Source organism: Sus scrofa, chromosome 1, assembly GCF_054392235.1.
Source record: "Sus scrofa isolate SSC_HxYL_T2T_F1_AM1 chromosome 1, Sscrofa_HxYL_maternal_Yorkshire_Landrace_v2.0, whole genome shotgun sequence".
In the NCBI taxonomy this organism is placed as follows: domain Eukaryota; kingdom Metazoa; phylum Chordata; class Mammalia; order Artiodactyla; family Suidae; genus Sus; species Sus scrofa.
In genome coordinates, this window is record NC_139383.1 from 143,707,951 (window position 1) to 143,728,736 (window position 20,786).

Below are 20,786 nucleotides of genomic sequence, written 5' to 3' on the forward strand. Positions count from 1 at the left end.
CAGTGCTGTATGGCCATCATATCACAACAGAATGGAAAAATATAAAAAAAGTATGATGTTAGATAACAGTTTTTATGTTGACTAGAGGCTTATCACACAAACAGAGCAATCAGCCCAAATGCCAACCAAAAGCCTCCTTGAATGGCTACCTCCAGGGGGAAGAGACGATTTCTTCCAATTCTGAAGAATTTTAGTCACTGCTATGTGAGTTGTGTTGAGGTAAAATATGAAAAGAGTAGGATCCCAAACTTTTATAAATGGGTTAAATTCTCCTGTCAAAATGCCCCCCTCACTGATAAGCCTGTATCATTATTACAGCCAAAAGTCCATATCCAAGGAAATGCCTCTATGTTCTACATTAAAAGTTGGCACCACTTGCATTTCTTGGCATCTTTGTAGACATTTGGTGAACTAGTATAGAGCGTTTCCTCCTTGAATGATCTGGAACACATGAAACCAGAGCTAGCTTTCTCTTACCACACAATTTCATGCCCTAAATGAACTATGTCCACTTAGCTGATACACATTCAAAGAACACGTTTAGGAAATACAAGTCAATAGCAGTGTAAATAAAATAACATTAAAATTTAAAAAGCAGCGTGCAACAAAATAATCCAAAATCCAGTCCAAATCATATTATTATATTATCCACTGCTCAGGACCCCTGCCTCCCTGCCCCACCACCACCTGAATAATCCTTAGGTCTATCATACAGACAACTAAATTATTTAATCTGCCTCTAAAATAGTGAGGGATATTTGTCTTTCTCTTTCTGACTTACTTCACTTAGGATGAGAGTCTCCAGTTCCATCCGTGTTGCTGCAAATGGCATTATTTTGTTCTTTTTTATGGCTGAGTAGTATTCTATTGTGTATACATACCACATCTTCCTAATCCAATTATCCATTGATGGACATATGGGTTGTTTCCATGTCTTGGCTATTGTGAAAAGTGCTACAATGAACATGCGGGTGCATGTGTCTTTCTTAAGGAAAGTTTTGTCCAGATATATGCCTAAGAGTGGGATTGCTGGGTCATGTGGTAGTTCTATGTATGGTTTTCTAAGGTACCTCCATACTGTTCTCCACAGTGGTTGTACCAGCTTAAATCCCCACCAACAGTGCAGGAGGGTTCCCTTTTCTCCACACCCCCTCTAGCATTTGTTATTTGTGGACTTATTAATGATGGTCATTCTGACTGGTGTACATGTATGCGTAACTGGGTCACCATGCTGTACAGTAGAAAATAAATTGTATTGGGGAAATAACAATAAAAAATAAAAAATAAAATAAAATAGTGAGGGATAAGCACATTGCAGATACTCAACAGTTGAACTGTTTGGGAATGAAGATATACTTTTGGAATTTTTAAGTAAACTCTATTAAGTCAGCTCAAAAACAATTCAATTTGTAATTGTGTCTCATAAAAGACTTGACCAGTATGAAAGTGGGGGAGAGTCTCAACATGTAATTATTGAGCTTATCAGCTTTTTAAAACATCCCTTAGCAACCTAAACTTGTGCAATTTGATTTTCTTGTCATTGCTTTCCCTATACTATCAAAAAATGATGCTTTCTTTACTATTTCAAACTCATCATAAAATTGCTCAAAATCTGAAATTCAATTTGCCACATTACTGCTAATTTGAATAATGGCTGAATAAAAGACAGGAAACGCTGAAGCAGCATTGATTTCTAAAACATTTTGCACTTTCCTCCTCCATCCCTGTAAAGTAAAGCTCGGATGCTACGCACAATTACACAAGAAAATCAAGAAAGCCATTACATTCAGCATTTTGTCATGATCATTGTTACCATGGCAAAAAGTGGGCTTAGTTTAGCACATCTGCTACGGGCGAGGTCCGCTGGCCTTTTGTAAAGCTGAGTATCAATATAATGCCAAATTCTGTAGCCTGTCACTGTTTTGTTCCAGGGCAAGACTATTGTCCACAGACGCTACTGTCTCTTTCTTTAATGATGCAGACCAATGTCATCTTAGTGTAGTCTTACAGTTGGCTAGTGACCGAGGAACACAGCTAACCTAGGAACCTTATCCCTTGACCCACCTTTTGATGGAAGGGATAAAAATGATGTGGTGTAAAACCTTGGGACTCCAATACAGAAAAAGCCAAAACTTCAATAGTTGCATTGTAAATGGCCATAGAGTTGTACTGAAAATAGACCGGGTTTGGAAGTAAGAAAGACAAATGCATGATAACTAGCTGTGTGCATATTATTTTCTCTAAGTATCAGTTTAGTTATCTTCAAAATGGGGGTAAAGGTAACTTCCTTGTATTAACTGACATAACCTGCAGGCCCAGACACAAGGTGGGTACTCAGTAACATGGCTTTCCCCTCCTCCAACACTATCCTCTTCTTAACCATCCACATCTCCATGCCTTTAGGGATGCTGATTGAAGTTGGTAGGTAAACTGTGTTCTACCACTGGAAGGTAATTCCTTTTGATCCTTCCTATTGTTTGGATACTTTCCTCAGAGAGCTGAGGATAAAATCTTTTTTATGATCTGACAGTAAGCATAACTTTCACACCATGAGGATAAAAGTCAGCGTCAATATCATCATATGCATCACATCCTATTATTCAGATTCTCGGCAACACCAGTATTATCACTCTAAAATAGAAAATGGAATATATACTAATTTTGACCTAGTGCAGGGATTTTTAGTTTTAAAAAATGAAGCAATGTTACAAAAGCAGGGAAGTTTAAATTATCTGAAATGAATACATTAATCAAGCCTCTGTATTTACTGGAAACAAAGGCTACTAGCATTTTTACCAGCTAAACAAAATATTTTTTCTAATGAGATTTTAGCTGAGTATCGTTTATCTTAAGAGAAAAATAATGGGGCCTTACCTATTCCAGTAGCTCCAGAACTGGTCATGCAGGTAGGCGTGGTGGCTACATTCATCACCAAATGAAGCTTTGCTTTCAATCCAGTGAATTATGTGCCCTTCTACAGCTAAGGGACAAAGCATTAGGAATACAGAGCAAAGGGAAGGGAAGATTGAAAATTCTGAATTCTAGCCAGGTCTCTCTATGTTTCATACTAATGAGTGGGGCTTAGCCCTCACCATCATCTATAGATGTAATTATAAAACAACACATCATATATGTTCGTTATAAGGAACATTTATGCAACTATCACATCCCTTTTATTGTAGTCATTTACAAAAGTCTCTCTCCTATTCTGAGACTATTTGTATAAGTTGACAAGTGATGTGCAAGCAAACCAAGGTGAGCATGGCTTTTCAATAGGACCCTATTTTAAAAATTCAGTATTTAGAGCAATGGCTTGAAAATGACAACCAAAATGTCTTTAGAAGACATGTTTATTTCTTAAACATATGCAAAAGTTTTAAGGCATAGATTTCTTCTAAACCTCTCATTTTCAGCTTCTTTAAAATGATCTTTTCCAATTATTTCACACATTTAGATACAAAATTATAAAGCTAAGCTAGATTCTCTGGTAGCATTTTCTAATAGTAACAAAAATTTAAAAGCTATGGGAAAAACATATTCCTTTTATAAACAAATGCACAGAGGAGTTTAAGGACTTACCAACGGGTACTTGTAAAATAAAGTCTGGAGTTTTGTCATAACCCTTTGCACGGAGCTGATCTTCATCTATAGGAAAAATAAATACTATTACTTATAAAAGTATTCCATTAACAAGACAGCAATATAATTGCTTTTCTTTCTTAAAAATGTGTAAAAATTATTAATGCAGTCATACATATCATTCCTGTGTATGCAATACTGTGTCAGAATAAATGAACTTTCTTAAACCTGAAGCATAGATATAAAAATGCCATTGTCCCTTCTGCATCTTTATGTCTTTATTATAAACATCATTAATTCAAGCTGTCATATGCTACTCTTTTTATAACTGAAAATATTCAAAATAATGAAATATACCTACCGATGAAAAGAAAAGGCTTCTTTTCATCGGTAAGTATATTGAATATCACTAATGTTACCAAGCCAATATTGACAATTTACAGTAAGGCCTAAGCACATTGGCCTTTACAATGATAAAACAAATGCTTTTATTAAAACAATTAAGAAAGTTTGGTTTCAATTAGTGAAACTATTCCTACACACAAGAACACACGAAAGGGACAAGGACAATGAGATCCCCACAGAGAATTAATTACCCTGCTTAATACCTTTAGTATGCTATTGCTTCTGGCATTTACCAGAGTTTTACAACTAACAGTGTGTAATTCTGAAAAGCAAACAGGCTTTGAGATTTTTTTCAAAATTTCTTCGATTTCTTGATCCTGTGTAAATATCAATGATCCATTCAGAAGGAAGGGAGGCAGGAAAACAGAAAGCTTGACAAAGTTGGAAAAAACTAGGTAAGTGCTTGCTTTAAAAAAAAAAAAATCCTCCAATATTTTCTAAATGCCGTCCTTGACTTCTAATGGTATTACAGTGTGATTCTGAGATGAGCAGTTCTCTGTTAAATTTTGGAGTGACCTGGTCATTCAATTCCAGACACGGCTTTCTGTCTTCACCCAACCTCAACTAATGGCTCAACCAAGTAACAAGGAAGGCTGTGTGGTCTCTTAACACCTACTGGGCTGTTGACATTGTCATGCATCCCATTCGCCTTCCTGCATCACCTTTGATTAAAATTAATGGCCCATTCCCAGTGTTGGGTAGCTTATTTCCAATCCATTTGTCAGGCCGAGACAGTGGTTTCATGGCCAATGTTCAGAAACTCTGTTTTAGAACACTCTCGTGTACATCCCGAAAGGTCAGCATTTTAAACATCAATAACCTTTTAACAACAAGACACATATTTAAACGAGATATTTAAGCTAAATTTGGTGAAGGTTGACATTCTTTATCCAAATTTTGAAAGACTGATGCTAGAATTCTGAACAATCTCCCCTGCCTGAAATATAAAAAATGCTAAGTGAACTGTTGTAATAAGGAAATACATTCTGAAGTAATCTTACTTCAAAAACAACAGTATTTGGAAAACTGGACTGTGGACTAACAAGACTATAAAACATTTCTGTCCTCTAAATGCTTTCTGGCTATAAGAATGTTTAGTGGAAAAAGGCATTTATTAAATCAACCCAAGTGCCTAGAGCTGATGTTTCAGGTAGCTGACGAACTGTTTTTAAAGCTGGGTTGACATTAAAAAAGAGGGATTAATATTTTATTAAAACTACCATAGCTTCATCAACCTTTGCAGATTTTAAAATCTGTTTCAGAAATGATTATGTTTCTGACAGCAGCTCCAAACAAAATCTCAAAGGTCACCATGCAATCCAAACGCATAAGCTAAAATCCCTTAAAAGGCTGATGCTTAGACCCTTGTTCACTGCTCCAAAATTACTAACACAATTCCCACAATTTAAATTTCATGGCTGACTTAATGTGAAAATTACCAAAAAACCCAACCCCCCCAAACTGAATATACATATCAGGTAAGGCTAGGGAGACTTTCCATCTTTCTGTGGAAAACCTCAAAATACAAAGGAGTGATCAAAGGCTTTCTCCACAGCGCCCGCCGCCTCCCTGCCTCCCTCCCTTCCTCATAGTAGGAAAATGATTCAATAGTGATTGTACCCAAAAGATAGCTTCTGAAGTCTGTCACCACCAGATACTATACTTTTTCCAAGAAAAAAGGTTATTCCACACATCTGAAATGCTATGTTAATAGGTATTGGGTATCCTCTCTGTTCTTTATTTACCCAATTCTCACTGCCTCACCTACCCCTTTCAACCTTCATACTATTTCTTTTGATTTCCTAAAAAAGGAGGAGGGAACAACTTGGCAAAGTTCAGAGAAAAGGGCAGCCCCAGTATAGGAAGCAGCATTTGTCAACAGGTGGCCTTGCTAATTTGGGTCTTAGGACCCAGGAGAAGTTTCTATTATGGGTCACCCTTCTGGGAGATTTTTAAGGTCAGCCCCATCCATCTGATGTGACTTCCTGGCCTCAGCATTATGCTCCTTTCCTGGCTCCCAGGGCCTTGAAAGATTCCTTACCATGAGACGATCATTCGAAACTATGGAGTATGGATTTAAAATGCGGTTGACCACTTGGTGGATCAGAGTTCCAATTCTAGGATCCAAAGACTGTGGCTGTTATCATCCTGCGCTACTTCCCTTAGGCTTCACCCTCTGTTCATTCTCTTGTCTGGTTGTGCATGAGCCTGTCTCTGACATGTTGGGCCTGAAGCCTCAGCTCTGAGGGCAGGAAATATTTCCTTTTCTTTTTTTCTTTTTTTTTTTTTTGGTCTTTTTGGCTTTTCTAGGGCTGCTCCCGTGGCATATGGAAGTTCTCAGGCTAGGGGTCTAATCGGAGCTATTGCTCCCAGTTTACGTCAGAACCACAGCAACAGAAGATCTGAGCTGCGTCTGTCACCTATACCACAACTCACGGCAATGCCAGATCCTAACCCACTGAGTAAGGCCAGGGATTGAACCTGAAACCTTATGGTTCCTAGTTGGATTCGTTAACCACTGAGCTATGACAGGAATTCCTTTTCTTTTTTTTTTTCTTTTCATTTTTAAAACCCCATCCATTGCCCCCCTCTCACCTACCTATGTACACATATTTATACTCAAAAGGGTAAGGGAATACATCCTAAGGGCATTTTTAAGGACATCCATGTCTTCTACAAAGCCTGCCCAGACTTTATTAATAATAATTTTACAGGAGTTCCTGTCATGGCTCAGAGGAAATGAATCTGACTAGTGTCCATGAGGATGCAGGTTCGATCCCTGGCCTCGCTCAGTGGGTTAAGGATTTGGTGTTGCTGTGAGCTGTGGTGTAGGTTGCAGACACGGCTTGGATCTGGTGTTGCTGTGGCTGTGATGTAGACTGGTAGCTACAGCTCCAATTTGACCCCTAGCCTGGAAACCTACATATGCCATGGATGAAATAATAATTTTCTTTTTTGATTTAAGAGACAGTAAACGTGACCTCAAGTTCATGGTTGTATTTGATGACTCTTGCTGCTGTCTTCCACCCCTGGTCCCAGCTGGTCTGCTCAGAGGTGCATCTTGATTATCAAGGAAGGAACTATTCATGGGAAGTTTTCCTACTTTTTTCTCTGATGTTTAGTATTTTACATAACATTGAATTTATTCATTCCTTAATGTTTGAACCAAATTCCCTACAATTAGCAGTCTAGGCCTGGTGCTACCATTGTGGGCAGCTCTTTGATTACCTTTCCCGTTTATTTTAATAGCTGCTGATCTGTTTAGATTTTCTTCTCTTCTGTAGTCAATTTGGCAATTTATATTCTCCTTGAGAATCATAAATTCCACCTGGGTTCTTAGAGCTTTTACATATTGGAGCCAAGTGGTTACTTATGATTCTTTGAACTCCCAAAGTAGCAAACTGCATGTTTAGGTAACATGCTGTTTTCTTCAAGAGAAAAATGATCAGGATTAAGAAAAAATAAAGAATAACATAAATTAGAAAGGGGTAGGGGGAAGAGTAATGGTAATGTTTTAGTATAACTTCCCAAACTGTTGGGGATCGGCATGAAATCAATACCGTACACCTAAACTTACTCAGTGAACACCTAACTTACTCAATGAACATAGCAAATACGAAGTGGGGCTCTTCTGGCTTAAGGTATATTAAAAATACCCAATATATTTCATAAGTTCTAAGCTTGTTAATATTATGGTTTAAGTGTTCCTTATCCAAATTAATGTAAGAATATTCTCACTTAAAGCAGACTTGTTAGCCTCCAGATCCATGAAACAGGATTTTTAGATAGTGTGTTCCTTGTGAAACACAGTATTTCTGAGCTCGTAAAGTCTTCCTACATTCCAATTTAGACATGATAAAAGAGGCCAAGAGAAATTAAGGGACTGCCATGACTTGGCCTCTCAAACAGTCAGAGACCAGAGCCCACCTTGACCAAGTCCTGGTTTGTCCCATCAGACAACATATCACTCTGAATTATGCAAATATTTAAATCTGATCATGTATAGTACTTATGAAGTAGGGGGAAAAAAAATCTCGTTTTCCTCTTAGAAGATCTAGACACACAAGAGAGGGGAGGGTTTGTCTGCTGGACATTATTTAACCGACACATTCCTGAAGAGGAGATGAAGGAGAGCATCTCTTGATTTCCAGTATTTTTAAAAACACTTTCTCCAACAGAACTAAAAAATCAAGGAAAGTGCCTCTATAGATAAAACTGATGTTAAATGTTTAAACAATCCAGATCTTCGTTTATTTTTAAGTTGTCAGGCTTGCCTTTAGAAAACATTTTAAAAAAGGAGTCACATGTATGTAACGAACACCGTGAAAGTTAAATTTCTCTGGCCTTTTAATTACCCTCTCCTCTAAATGCCCAAAATATCCGAAGCAATTAAGTCCTAATTACACAATTTCTTTTCCTAAAATAAAGGGCTGATTTTGAGTCACAGAACAAAACACATCTGAAACTAGTTAACAGATACTTGAGAAACACAGGAGATCATCAGGACGACCAAGAAAAAGTCAGAGGTTTTCTTTGGTTTGTTTTCTTGAAAGGCTTCAACTTTAAGAAACACAGTTTATTCCCAGAGAAATTTTGCAAAATTCCAGGTCACAATGTCTAAAAATGAAACGTTACATTCTGGCATGGCCTCTTATCTATGAATTTGTCAAAAGGTTTCTAAAATGCTAGGTTAAAATACCTTATAGGACAAAAAGGATCTTTTTAACACCTGTTACATTTTTATAAAGTTGGGGAAGGGCAAAAAGTATATATGAGCACAAGTGTAAATTATAATCTGTTTTATCGACTCTGGTATTTTGTTTTTTCTGGTCTTGTTTTTTGTTTTTCCAAAACACCATCTCATTCAATACTTTGGAGTTATGACCTCTGCATCCTATATTTTTATATTCTCTAAGAATAAGTTTTTTGACCCAATTTAAGAAGTTAGCAGGGTTTGGGTAACAGATATTACTATGCTATGCAATCACATGCAAAAGTAAGCCGAACAGATATGTATTTGATGGGGAGATTGATAGCGCTGATGAATGAAATCTTTAGAGAACCTAAAAATTTTATTACAGCCATTACTTTCAACCTCTTCCCCCAAAGCCTCTTATCAAAGCCACTAATAAGGAATACAGCTGACTGCTCTGACCTTGTCTTGGCTTATGTCTTTAGGGGACAATACTAGTGAAAACTGAAGGGCCCTAAAGATAGGAAACAAATGGGAGGTCACAAGACCAGACGGTGCAAAGTGAGGCAGGGTAGGTTGGTCCTTGCTGACTGGTGGCAGTTAGAGACAGAGGGTGGGAACATAACAACAAAAGCAAAACTCTTTTATGTTTTATGCCATGTCACTCTAAATTCTTTTGCTTGAATGCCACCAAGAAGGGACAAATCAGCATGGAAGAGTAAACAGAATTCCAGGCAAGGTGTTGGGAGGGCAGAGGACAATAACTGTGATACAAAGCCTGGGTCAAGTTTCCACTAAACAGAACAGGGGACTGGGTGGTCACAGAGCCCTGACTGCAAAGCTCTGAGGAATGGTGGTGGTCCTGGTGGCTCCAGCTCTTCTAGGTGTAGTCACTGATGTCCCTGAGCTAGTACTGATGTAGAGAGGGATGTGTGCAGTTCTGAGACATAAAAAGCACCTTTATACACTCATGCCCAGACACAAGGGACCAAGAAATCCATGCAACAATATGACTAAAAGATGTTACCTCCCCCCAGTGCTTTTTGGTTATGGGGAGTATAGCTCGAACCAGCAGCTAATGTTCTGTGAGTGAGATATTTTATTTTTTTCTATCCTGTACCCTGCCCTGTATAGCACTGCCATTCACTGGCACTCTCACCATGTGATTCTGGTGGGCGGTCAATAATGTGGCACCCAACTGCTGGAGGGGACACTTGACCCAGACTAGTGGATCAGAGCCTTTTATGAGGCTCATTATGGTGTAAAAGAGAAGTACCACTTTTCCCTGGGATTTAACTCTCTATTAGAGTAAACAAATTAGCAACCATCAGGGACCATCTTTGTTGTTTGAGGATGAAGTCAACATGGAAAACAAGAATACAAAAGGGAAGAACGAGGTGATACTGACGACGTTTTGTCTTCTGGATTCCAGAATACCAAACCTCTCCTCCACACTTCACAGTTGTATCTCTGGACCAATAAATTCTCCTTTGTGTGTGTGTGTTTAATCTAGTTTGACTGGATTTCTGTCACCTACAATAAAAATGGTTCCAATTTATCAATGGTGGCCAGGAAAGCAGATATGGGCCGATGTGAGTTATCTATCCGGAGCAACGGTGAGCCTGAAGCAGGAAGAACTACAATTGTAAGTGGACAGAGTAACCTGTCTTCAAAGTTTCAAAGAACCTGTCTTTCAGCAGCACACACAGGTCTGTGATTCTTTTCTCTTAGTCCCAGGGAGAAGCACTGCATGAACATATTCCATTAAGGCGAGTCAGTAAAGATGGCCCCTCACCTTGACAATTTTTTCAGGAAGGGCCAGGACCTAGATTCTCTACATCCTACTCCAATATAATGTTCCTGTTACCCTGAAAACTCCATCTTATTTTTAACCTTTAGTTAGGAATTTAAGTAGTTGATACCTTTTGAAATACCCAACCATCCCGGTTCCCTTTAGCTTATTCAACCTTTTATTTTATTTCTAGTCTCTTAGTCTCTACTGCTGACATCTGCTTGTAAACACAATCTTAGTATTCTAAATCTCATCTGTTCCCACTGCATATTCCTCACCTAAAGTCATAATCTCCTGTTTGTCACATCATAATCACTTCCCCAGAGCACTGTTGCTTCAGGGGGGAAATAAAGCAGCAGGAGGAGATGGCCTCTTAGAAACAAAGATTCTAATTTCTTACAGCAAAGGACATCCTTCACGAAGCCTATCTAGCTTTACAGACTACACCCTCCCGAAGTCCCACAGAGTGATACATGAATGCAAGGAGAATACCCGTGTAAAATATGCTGGTTTGTCATAAGGCGAGACCAAATGGGGTAGGGTGAGATAGGGACAAAGCAAAGTCTCTCAGGTGTCACTCAAAATAATTGTTAGCTTCTACTAACAGGGCAACATTCACTGGAAAGAATAAAATATCTCCTGAGCCATCCTTATTAAGCCAAACTTAAAAAGAATTTGCGCCAGCCAGTGGCCGTGGAAGTCACTAATGAAAGTCCCTCCAACCTGGAGATATGCCAGCCCATGGAGGATGAACGGATTTGTCTTCTATCTTTGGTACAAGTGCTTTCATATCTTCCCTAACGGTGCGAACCATCTTGTCTTCTCGCTGTCACTACTTTCCTTTTCTCCCTTGCCTTTTGTCTAAATCTCCCCCCTCACCCCTGCCACAACCCCGTAAAAGAGAGAGAAGATAGAACAAAACATGGTCTCATTAATTACCTGAGAGATACAAATGAAAACAATTCCATCAGGAGACAAAATACATTTTCTCTTTCATTGCATTAGAAATGGAACAAACCCCGAGCAGAGGGGATAAGGATGGACACAATGCTAATGGGTCACTTTAAAGTTTGAGAAGGGTTTTTTGTGCTTTCAAGCCTAAAACTGGGCAGCAGGGTTTCCACATCTTCTGAGACTTTAAATGCCGATCAATAAATATTAATTCTAAATTAACTCTCTTTGGAAAGAACTGACATGTACTTACCTGAAATTTTTCTGGAAGGCTCCTTGTTTGATTTATGTTTTGTCTTTTTAAATCCCTAATGGTGTCTGCCCTTGGCAAGTACTTAAAAGGTATCTGTCTGCTGCACCAACCAAAGAATGGTTAGCTTAGTGGTAAGACAGTCAAGCTAAGGAGAAGCACATGGCAGCAGGAAGGGGTTGCTGTGAGAGAGCCTATGAGTAAGTCAAATTCCATCACCACTTCCAGAGAAGTAGCTTCTGAGCCAGTAGCATTTTCCTCATATGTAAAGGGCAGCTACTGATTTTTCATATAATTTGTTCCTTTCTTTCAAAAGTTTCACAGAAGTAGCACAACAACAGTCTTGAATGTATTTATTTTCGTTATCAAAACAAGTGGGACAGGCTAGATGGAAATGCATTCTTACTGGACACACATGGCAACTGTGTGGCTGTGGGCAGCTAGAGGGCGGGAATGCTTACCATCAACTTGGTACTAACTAGTGTAGTTCCTGCCTACAGAGAATACACTCGACAAAAGTGAGTTGAAAAGAATGAGCAAACGATGAATAGACTGACAAGAACTCAGAAATTTCTAGAAATTATCTGTACTAATTTGTTTGTAACTTGTCTCCCTACTAGATCATAATGGTACAAAAACAGGGATTGCATCTGACTTAGCACATCTAGTGCCTGAAATAGTACCTGACTCAGTAACTTACTTTTGGAATAAAGGAATAAATATATGAATACAATATATTTTCATGTTGGAGAAACTAACGTCATTTATTCAACTCTGACTTCTCTTAATATCCATTTCGAGAAGTACAAAATAGATAAATCTACAAGATGGGCTAAATCCATGAGCACACCCAAATCTTCAATGAAAACGACTCTTTCTTCCCTTTTCAATAGTGCCTAGTTAAATCTTTTGCCATAGCAACTGCTCGGTACATGGTTATGAATCAAGAAAACTTAAGAAATTATGAAGGTTAAGATAAAAGTGATTCATTTTTATTTTTCCCTTCTATCTGACCTCTCTCTAAAAGAGGTCAGATAAAATATGTATTTTATAAAATGACATATAGCACACAATGGAGAAAAAATTTTAAATGGGATAAAAAATTTCGGGAAGTCATAATTCTTAAGAAGGGTTAATATATAAACAAATAAGAATCTTTGTCTTTTGAAAGTAGCCCAGATGAGAAGCAGAGAGAGATTGATTTTACTTTCACTTGTTAAAAAAAAAAATCAAAGTAAAGCAAATATGTTTGCAATGTCTCTGCAACAAAAATTCAAGGTATACACATGTAAACAAGAAAACAGAGGATCAGATTAGTGGTCTATTTATATACCAATATTTTTCTGTAGTTGGATTTAAAATGATGATCTATCTAAATTTACCTGACACAGTACTTTAGATCTAATTCATCATTGTGAAGGGGTATTTACCAGGTAAAAGAACATCCCCATGACAGTATTTTATACAAGGCTTTGAATTTTCATGTTTTAACTGTAAATAAACATGTATTTATTCAGTACTACATTGAAGTGCTTAAATGCATAGAATCATATTTCTTTGTATGCTGATGAGGAAATGCTGCATAATGGCACTGAGGTTACATGAAGTCAGCTAAACATTCATTTAAATATTGGTTAAGTATCATCTTCGGTATGCGTCCATAAAATAATTACCTTTAGAGCCTAGAGCACAGTGGAAAAGAGGGGACCCTTCCATTTTAAGTCTCTTGTCTGAACTTGTATGCAAGTGGTCATGACTCCTTGGCTGTGTTTCTGCACTGCCTTTGTCACCCAGGCCAACTCAGCCTAATGCACTCAGTCTCCCAGAATCAAGGGAGTGGAGAACCTAAGACTAAGTTTTAGGCCATGAGTAAGCCTTTACTCTTCCTCCTTACTGGGGTCTTGTAGGCCTCAGGAAAGCATAGGAAAACTACACAAAGCAAAGGAGTGGAACTGAGAGCCTGATTACTTGTAAGCAGATGGTGCCAAGAGGGTAACACCAATATATGACTGCTCAACTAGCGGCTTCAAACCACAGATCTGGCCATGGCTTACAGGCCCTCTAAGTGATCCATGTGACCAGATACTTCCTAATTTTTATTTTTAAGAAGTCCTAGATTTTTAATTTTTGTTTTATTTTATTTTTTGGTTTTTCAGGGCCACACCCAAAAGCATACAGAGGTTCCCAGGCTAGGGATCTAATCAGAGCTACAGCTGCCAGCCTACGCCAGAGCCACAGTGACAAGGGATCCGAGCTGTGTCTGTGACCTACGCCACAGCTCATAGCAACACCAGATCCTTAACCCACTGAGTGGAGGCCAAGGATCAAACACACAACCTCATGGTTCCTAGTCAGATTCATTTCTGCTGTTACCACAATGGGAAGTCCAGATACTTTGTAATATTAACAGAACTCCGCACTTCTACAATGTATCTCTTGGTGCATCATGGGTCATCCAGTCCAACTGGTTCTGAGCCATTATAAACTCTAATTTTTAAAATTAGATTTTAAAAGGCGATTTCTATCTAATTTACCTTCTTTCCATATGCTGAATAGCTCAGTTCTTCTCACACAAAAAATCTGCTGCTTTAAATACCAAAGTTTAATTCAGTAATCTGAGGCCACTTTCCTAATTTATCAACTTTATTTAACCCTAGCTAGAGAATATTCACAGTATTTCCCATCTCCAAATAATCAATAATCTTATAACACATTCAACTCCTTCTTCAGGTCATTAATAAAAATACTGAATATGAAGACTTTAAATAGACTTTTTTGTAGGACTGTATATAACATCCCTCCCCAACTTGACATAAGGCCATTTACTGGACTTTTTTGGCTATGTCTTGTTCATTTTGGAACAAAAATTATGGAATTCAATACTGAATTTATTTTCTTTTTTCAGCCATACCTGCAGCATATGGAAGTTCCCAGGCTAGGGGCTGAATCGGAGCTGCAGCTGAGGCCTATGCCTCAGCCATGGCATTACCGGATCCAAGCTGCATCTGCAACCTATGCCGCAGCTTGTGGCAATGCCAGATCCTTGACCTACTATGAGCGAGGCCAAGGATTGAACCTGCATCCTCATGGAGGCAATGTCGGATACTTAGCCTGCTGAGCCACAGTGGGAACTCCAATCCCCAATACTGATTTTTTTAAAATATCTATAAAACAAAGAACAAAGAAGTCCTAAAGTCAGCAGAAGGAAGGAAATTATAAAGATCAAAGAAGAAAACAATAGAGAAAATTAATAAAACCAAGAGCTGGTTCTTTGAAAAGGTCAACAAAATTGACAAACCCCTGGCCAGACTCACTAAAAAGAGGAGAGAAAGAACCCAAATAACCAAAATTATAAATGAAAAAGGAGAAATCACAATGGATACAGCAGAAATACAAAAAACCATAAGAGAATACTATGAACAACTGTATGGCAACAAGTTTGACAATCTGGAAGAAACGGACAATTTTCTAGAATCTTACAGCCTGCCAAAACTGAATCAGGCAGAAACAGACCAACTGAACAGACCGATCACTAGAAATGAAATTGAAGAGGTCATAAAATCACTCCCTACAAATAAAAGTCCAGGACCAGATGGCTTCACAGGTGAATTCTATCAAACATATAAAGAGGAATTGGTGCCCATCCTCCTGAAACTCTTTCAAAAGGTTGAAGAAGAAGGAATACTCCCAAAGACATTCTATGAGGCCACCATCACCCTCATTCCAAAACCAGACAGAGAGACCACCAAAAAAGAAAACTATCGCCCAATATCATTGATGAATATAGATGCAAAAATTCTCAACAAAATCTTAGCCAACCGAATCCAACAACATATCAAAAAAATTATACACCATCACCAGGTTGGGTTCATCCCAGGTTCATAAGGATGGTTCAACATACGCAAATCAATCAGCATCATACACCACATTAACAAAAAAAAAGGTCAAAAATCATATGATCATCTCAATAGACGCAGAAAAAGCATTTGACAAAGTTCAACATCCATTCATGATCAAGACCCTCGCCAAAGTGGGTATAGAGGGAACATTCCTGAATATAATCAAAGCCATTTATGATAAACCCACAGCAAATATAATCCTCAATGGGGAAAAACTAAAAGCCTTCTCACTCAAATCTGGAACAAGACAGGGATGCCCACTCTCACCACTGCTCTTCAACATAGTTTTGGAAGTCCTAGCCACAGCAATTAGACAAACAAAAGAAATCAAAGGCATCCATATAGGAAGAGAAGAGATCAAACTGTCACTGTATGCAGATGACATGATACTATACATAGAAAACCCTAAGGACTCAACCCCAAAACTCCTGGAACTGATTAATAAATTCAGCAAAGTGGCAGGATATAAGATTAACATTCAGAAGTCAGTTGCATTTCTGTATACCAGCAATGAAACATTAGAAAAGGAATACAAAAATACGATACCTTTTAAAATTGTACCTCACAAAATCAAATACCTCGGAATACACCTGACCAAAGAGGTAAAGGACCTATATGCCAAGAACTATAAAACTTTCATCAAAGAAATCAAAGAAGATGTAAAGAAATGGAAAGATATTCCATGTTCCTGGATTGGAAAAATCAATATTGTGAAAATGGCCATCCTACCCAAAGCAATCTACAGATTCAATGCCATCCCTATCAAATTACCCATGACATTTTTCACAGAACTAGAACAAACAATCCAAACATTTATATGGAACCACAAAAGACCCAGAATCGCCAAAGCAATCCTGAGAAACAAAAACCAAGCAGGAGGCATAACTCTCCCAGACTTCAAGAAATACTACAAAGCCACAGTCATCAAAACAGTGTGGTACTGGTATCAAAACAGACAGACAGACCAATGGAACAGAATAGAGAATCCGGAAATTAACCCTGACACCTATGGTCAATTAATCTTTGACAAGGGAGGCAAGAACATAAAATGGGAAAAGGAAAGTCTATTCAGCAAGCATTGCTGGGAAACCTGGACAGCTGCATGCAAAGCAATGAAACTAGAACACACCCTCACACCATGCACAAAAATAAACTCCAAATGGCTGAAAGGCTTAAATATACGACAGGACACCATCAAACTCCTAGAAGAGAACATAGGCAAAACACTCTCTGACATCAACATCATGAATATTTTCTCAGGTCAGTCTCCCAAAGCAATAGAAATTAGAGCAAAAATAAACCCATGGGACCTCATCAAACTGAAAAGCTTTTGCACAGCAAAGGAAACCCAAAAGAAAACAAAAAGACAACTTACAGAATGGGAGAAAATAGTTTCAAATGATGCAACGGACAAGGGCTTAATCTCTAGAATATATAAGCAACTTATACAACCCAACAGCAAAACAACCAATCAATCAATGGAAAAATGGGCAAAAGACCTGAATAGACATTTCTCCAAAGAAGATACACATATGGCCAACAAACACATGAAAAAATGCTCAACATCGCTGATTATAAGAGAAATGCAAATCAAAACTACCATGAGATACCACCTCACACCAGTCAGAATGACCATCATTAATAAATCCACAAATAACAAGTGCTGGAGGGGCTGTGGAGAAAAGGGAACCCTCCTGCACTGCTGGTGGGAATGTCAACTGGTACAGCCACTATGGAGAACAGTCTGGAGATACCTTAGAAATCTATACATAGAACTTCCATATGACCCTGCAATCCCACTCTTGGGCATCTATCCGGACAAAGCTCTACTTAAAAGAGACACATGCACCCGCATGTTCATTGCAGCACTATTCACAATAGCCAGGACGTGGAAACAACCTAAATGTCCATCGACAGATGAGTGGATTAGGAAGGTGTGGTATATATACACAATGGAATACTACTCAGCCATAAAAAAGGATGACATCATGCCATTTGCAGCAACATGGATGGAACTAGAGAATCTCATACTGAGTGAAATGAGCCAGAAAGACAAAGACAAATACCATATGATATCACTTATAACTGGAATCTAATATCCAGCACAAAGGAACATCTCCTCAGAAAAGAAAATCATGGACTTGGAGAAGAGACTTGTGGTTGCCTGATGGGAGGGGGAGGGAGCGGGAGGGATCGGGAGCTTGGGCTTATCAGACACAACCTAGAATAGAGTTACAAGGAGATCCTGCTGAATAGCATTGAGAACTATGTCTAGATACTCATGTCGCAACAGAAGAAAGGGTGGGGGAAAAAACTGTAACTGCAATGTATACATCTAAGGATAACTTGACCCCCTTGCTGTACAGTGGGAAAATAAAAAAAACATTATAAAAAAATAAAAATAAAATAAAATAAAAAAAAATCTATAAAACAGATGAGTATAATAATATGACCTGTATAGAACTTTTACAAATCACCACATTTAAATAGAGAAGAGGAATTAATTCATTGTAGAATTCTTTATAGTTTCCACAGTCATTAATGATATGTATGCCTTTTAAGGCTTAATTTCTAATGCTTAAGAGATGTTGAAGGAAAAAAAATCTGTAATAAGATTCCACACTGGCACACAAACACATGCATACATGTGAGATTTTAAAAATCATACTAAATCTGTGATGACAACTTGTGTTTGGAATAAAAATAATAAAGGCCCAATATTTCATTTTCGAGTAAAAGTAGTACTCAATTCCATACATGAGACAAAAATTTCTCACATGAATTTTTCTAAGTATTATTTTCAATATATAAAGCATCTTATAGACAATATTTCTTTTGTTTCTTTCATAAGGCCTAGATGATAGTTAATATCTCACAATACCAAAAGTAATACTGCAACAGATATTAAAGCATTTTTTCAGCCACTTATGCTATAAAATATTAATTGCAAGTCTGTGCATGTACTGTCTATACAGGGGGTTAGGTAACTGAGTTCCTGCTCAGTTCTAAATCAATAAAAGATAACATGCACAATATCCATCATCGTTTGTTCTTCCTTTAGTACATAATAACTACAAGTGGAAGATTTTAAAAATATATATATTTAAGCACTCGTGGAGATATTATAAGCTGGCAAGCATGTAAGCAATACTTACCAAGGAAGGACAGGTTTTTCTCCAGAAGCAAATCTCTTAGCAGGACTTCATGCTCATAACCAATGGCGCTGAGAAGTCAGAGTTAAGGAAGGTTACAGGTAGAATTACACTATCAGAAAAATGCTAATGCCAGGGCAATACTTTGAGATGAAATGGAAAATGGAGGCAATTATAGCAACTATTTTCACCTGTAGCCCACACCTCTGAGGGATGAGATTTCTGTACACATCTCCTTATTTAAATGATTCAATGGATATTTTCTATAAAGTTTAAATAGATTTTGCCAAGTAAAGATTTATAAATGGATGTGTACTTTATCTTCTTTTGAAAAGAGAGAGTCATTTTAAACACCCTTTATGCTATATTAAACATTCCTCAATTCCATTTAGGACCATTTATTAAGCACTTCCTAAGTGTGGCAAAGAATACCAAGCAGCCTTTACCCTAAAAGAGTTTCCAGTCTTACAGAGTTCCATAAATCTCTTGTGAATTCACACTGGTCACAGAGCCAGCATTTGGCATCTCCTATTTCACTTCTAGTCTCTGACTGGTGATCTTCTGTGACTTGGGAAGCCAAACTGACTTGTTGAGAATTATATATACTTTGGAGGAAGGACCTCCTATTAAGGGCTGTGGATTAGGGTGTGGGTACAGAGGCTATTTTGAGGTTTCTTCTCATGTGTGCAAGTGTTCACATTTTGTAACATGCATTTAAATATATACACACACGCCCATACAATTTTTTTGGAGTGCTGTTATGAGGCAGGCACTGTGTTAAGTGTTTTAAGTGCTATGTTATTTCACCCCCATGGTTATTATCATACTCATTTCATAGATGAGGAAACTGAGGCTTAGAAAGGAGTCTGCATAAGGTCATATGGCTAATGTATGGCTCGGAGGATCAGAATAAAATGTCTGCAAAGCCTGTCTATGACTTCCATTCAGCTTCTTCTTCTTCTTCTTCTTTTTTTTTTTTTTTTTTCTTTTTATGGCCACACCTGCAGCATATGGAAGTTTCCAGGCCAGGGGTCCAATTGGAGCTACAGCTGTGACCTACATCACAGCCACAGCAACACTGAATCTGAACTGCATCTGTGACCTACACTGCAGCTTGCAGCAATGGTAGATCCTTAACCCACTTAAGTGAGGCCAGGGATCGAACCCACATCCTCGTGGATATAAGTTGGGTCCTTAACCCATTGACCCATAACCGGAACTCTTTCATACAGTGTCTTTAACAATATTAAAATACATTATGTAAAAATAATTGATACTAGTTAATATTTCCTAAATACCGTACACTAAACTATTGCACTGGACACTTGGGAGTATTATTTAATCTTCACAACAACCACATGAGAAGGTACTATTATTAGTCATTTTTACAGTTCAGGAAAAACCAAGGTTCAGGAAGGCCGAGGAACTTGCTGATGGTTCCATGGCTGGTAAGTAATGAAATCAGGAATGGGACTTGGAATTCTCTTGTATTTTCCAAAAAGGATGAGATTGTATAGAGTCTCATGTATTTTCCAAAAGGATGAGATTGTACAGAGTCTGATACTTTAATTCTGTCCAAAGCAGTTACATAGGCAGACCTTGCAGGGATTGTGGGTTCAGTTCCACAATAATATAAATATCACAATAAAGCAAGTCACATGAATTTTTTGGTTTCCCAGGACATGTACAAGTTATATTTACACCATGATGTAGTCAACTAAGTGGTTAATAACACTGCCTTAAAAAAACAGACACACCTTAATTAAACACTCTGGCTAAAAAACACTAACCATCACCTGAACCTTCAGCGAGTTGCAATCTTTTTGCAATCATAACATCACGGATCACCACGACAAATAAAATAATAATGAAAAAAGTTTAAAATATTGTGAGAATTACCAAAAGGTGACACGGAGACACAAAGTGAGCAAATGCTGTTGGAAAAATGGCACTGAAAGGCTTGCTTGATGCAAGGTTGCCACAAACCTTCAATTTGTAAGAAACATAACATTTGAGAGGCACAATAAAGCAAAACGCAATAAAATGAGGTGTGCCTATAATGATC

At 38.0% G+C, this 20,786-nt stretch overlaps 1 protein-coding gene across 6 annotated transcripts in view; it reads right to left on the reverse strand.

Moving 5' to 3' along the window:
* The window catches only part of CDIN1 (CDAN1 interacting nuclease 1), a 237,487-nt gene that overhangs the window by 105,682 nt on the left and 111,019 nt on the right, over positions 1–20,786 (reverse strand). For 4 of the 6 annotated variants that reach the window (XR_014814522.1, XM_021098114.2, XM_021098111.2 and 1 more), the window contains 3 exons: positions 18,725–18,792; positions 3,580–3,645; positions 2,875–2,980 (listed from right to left, as the gene is read on the reverse strand). Coding sequence is in view for 5 of the 6 variants with exons in the window: in XM_021098114.2 (XP_020953773.1) it covers positions 2,875–2,980; positions 3,580–3,645; positions 18,725–18,792 (240 nt within the window). In the remaining variant the exon portion in view is untranslated. The remainder of the gene's footprint in view (positions 1–2,874; positions 2,981–3,579; positions 3,646–18,724; positions 18,793–20,786) is intronic. The other 2 variants (XM_084975005.1, XM_084974994.1) reach the window with 1 other exon arrangement.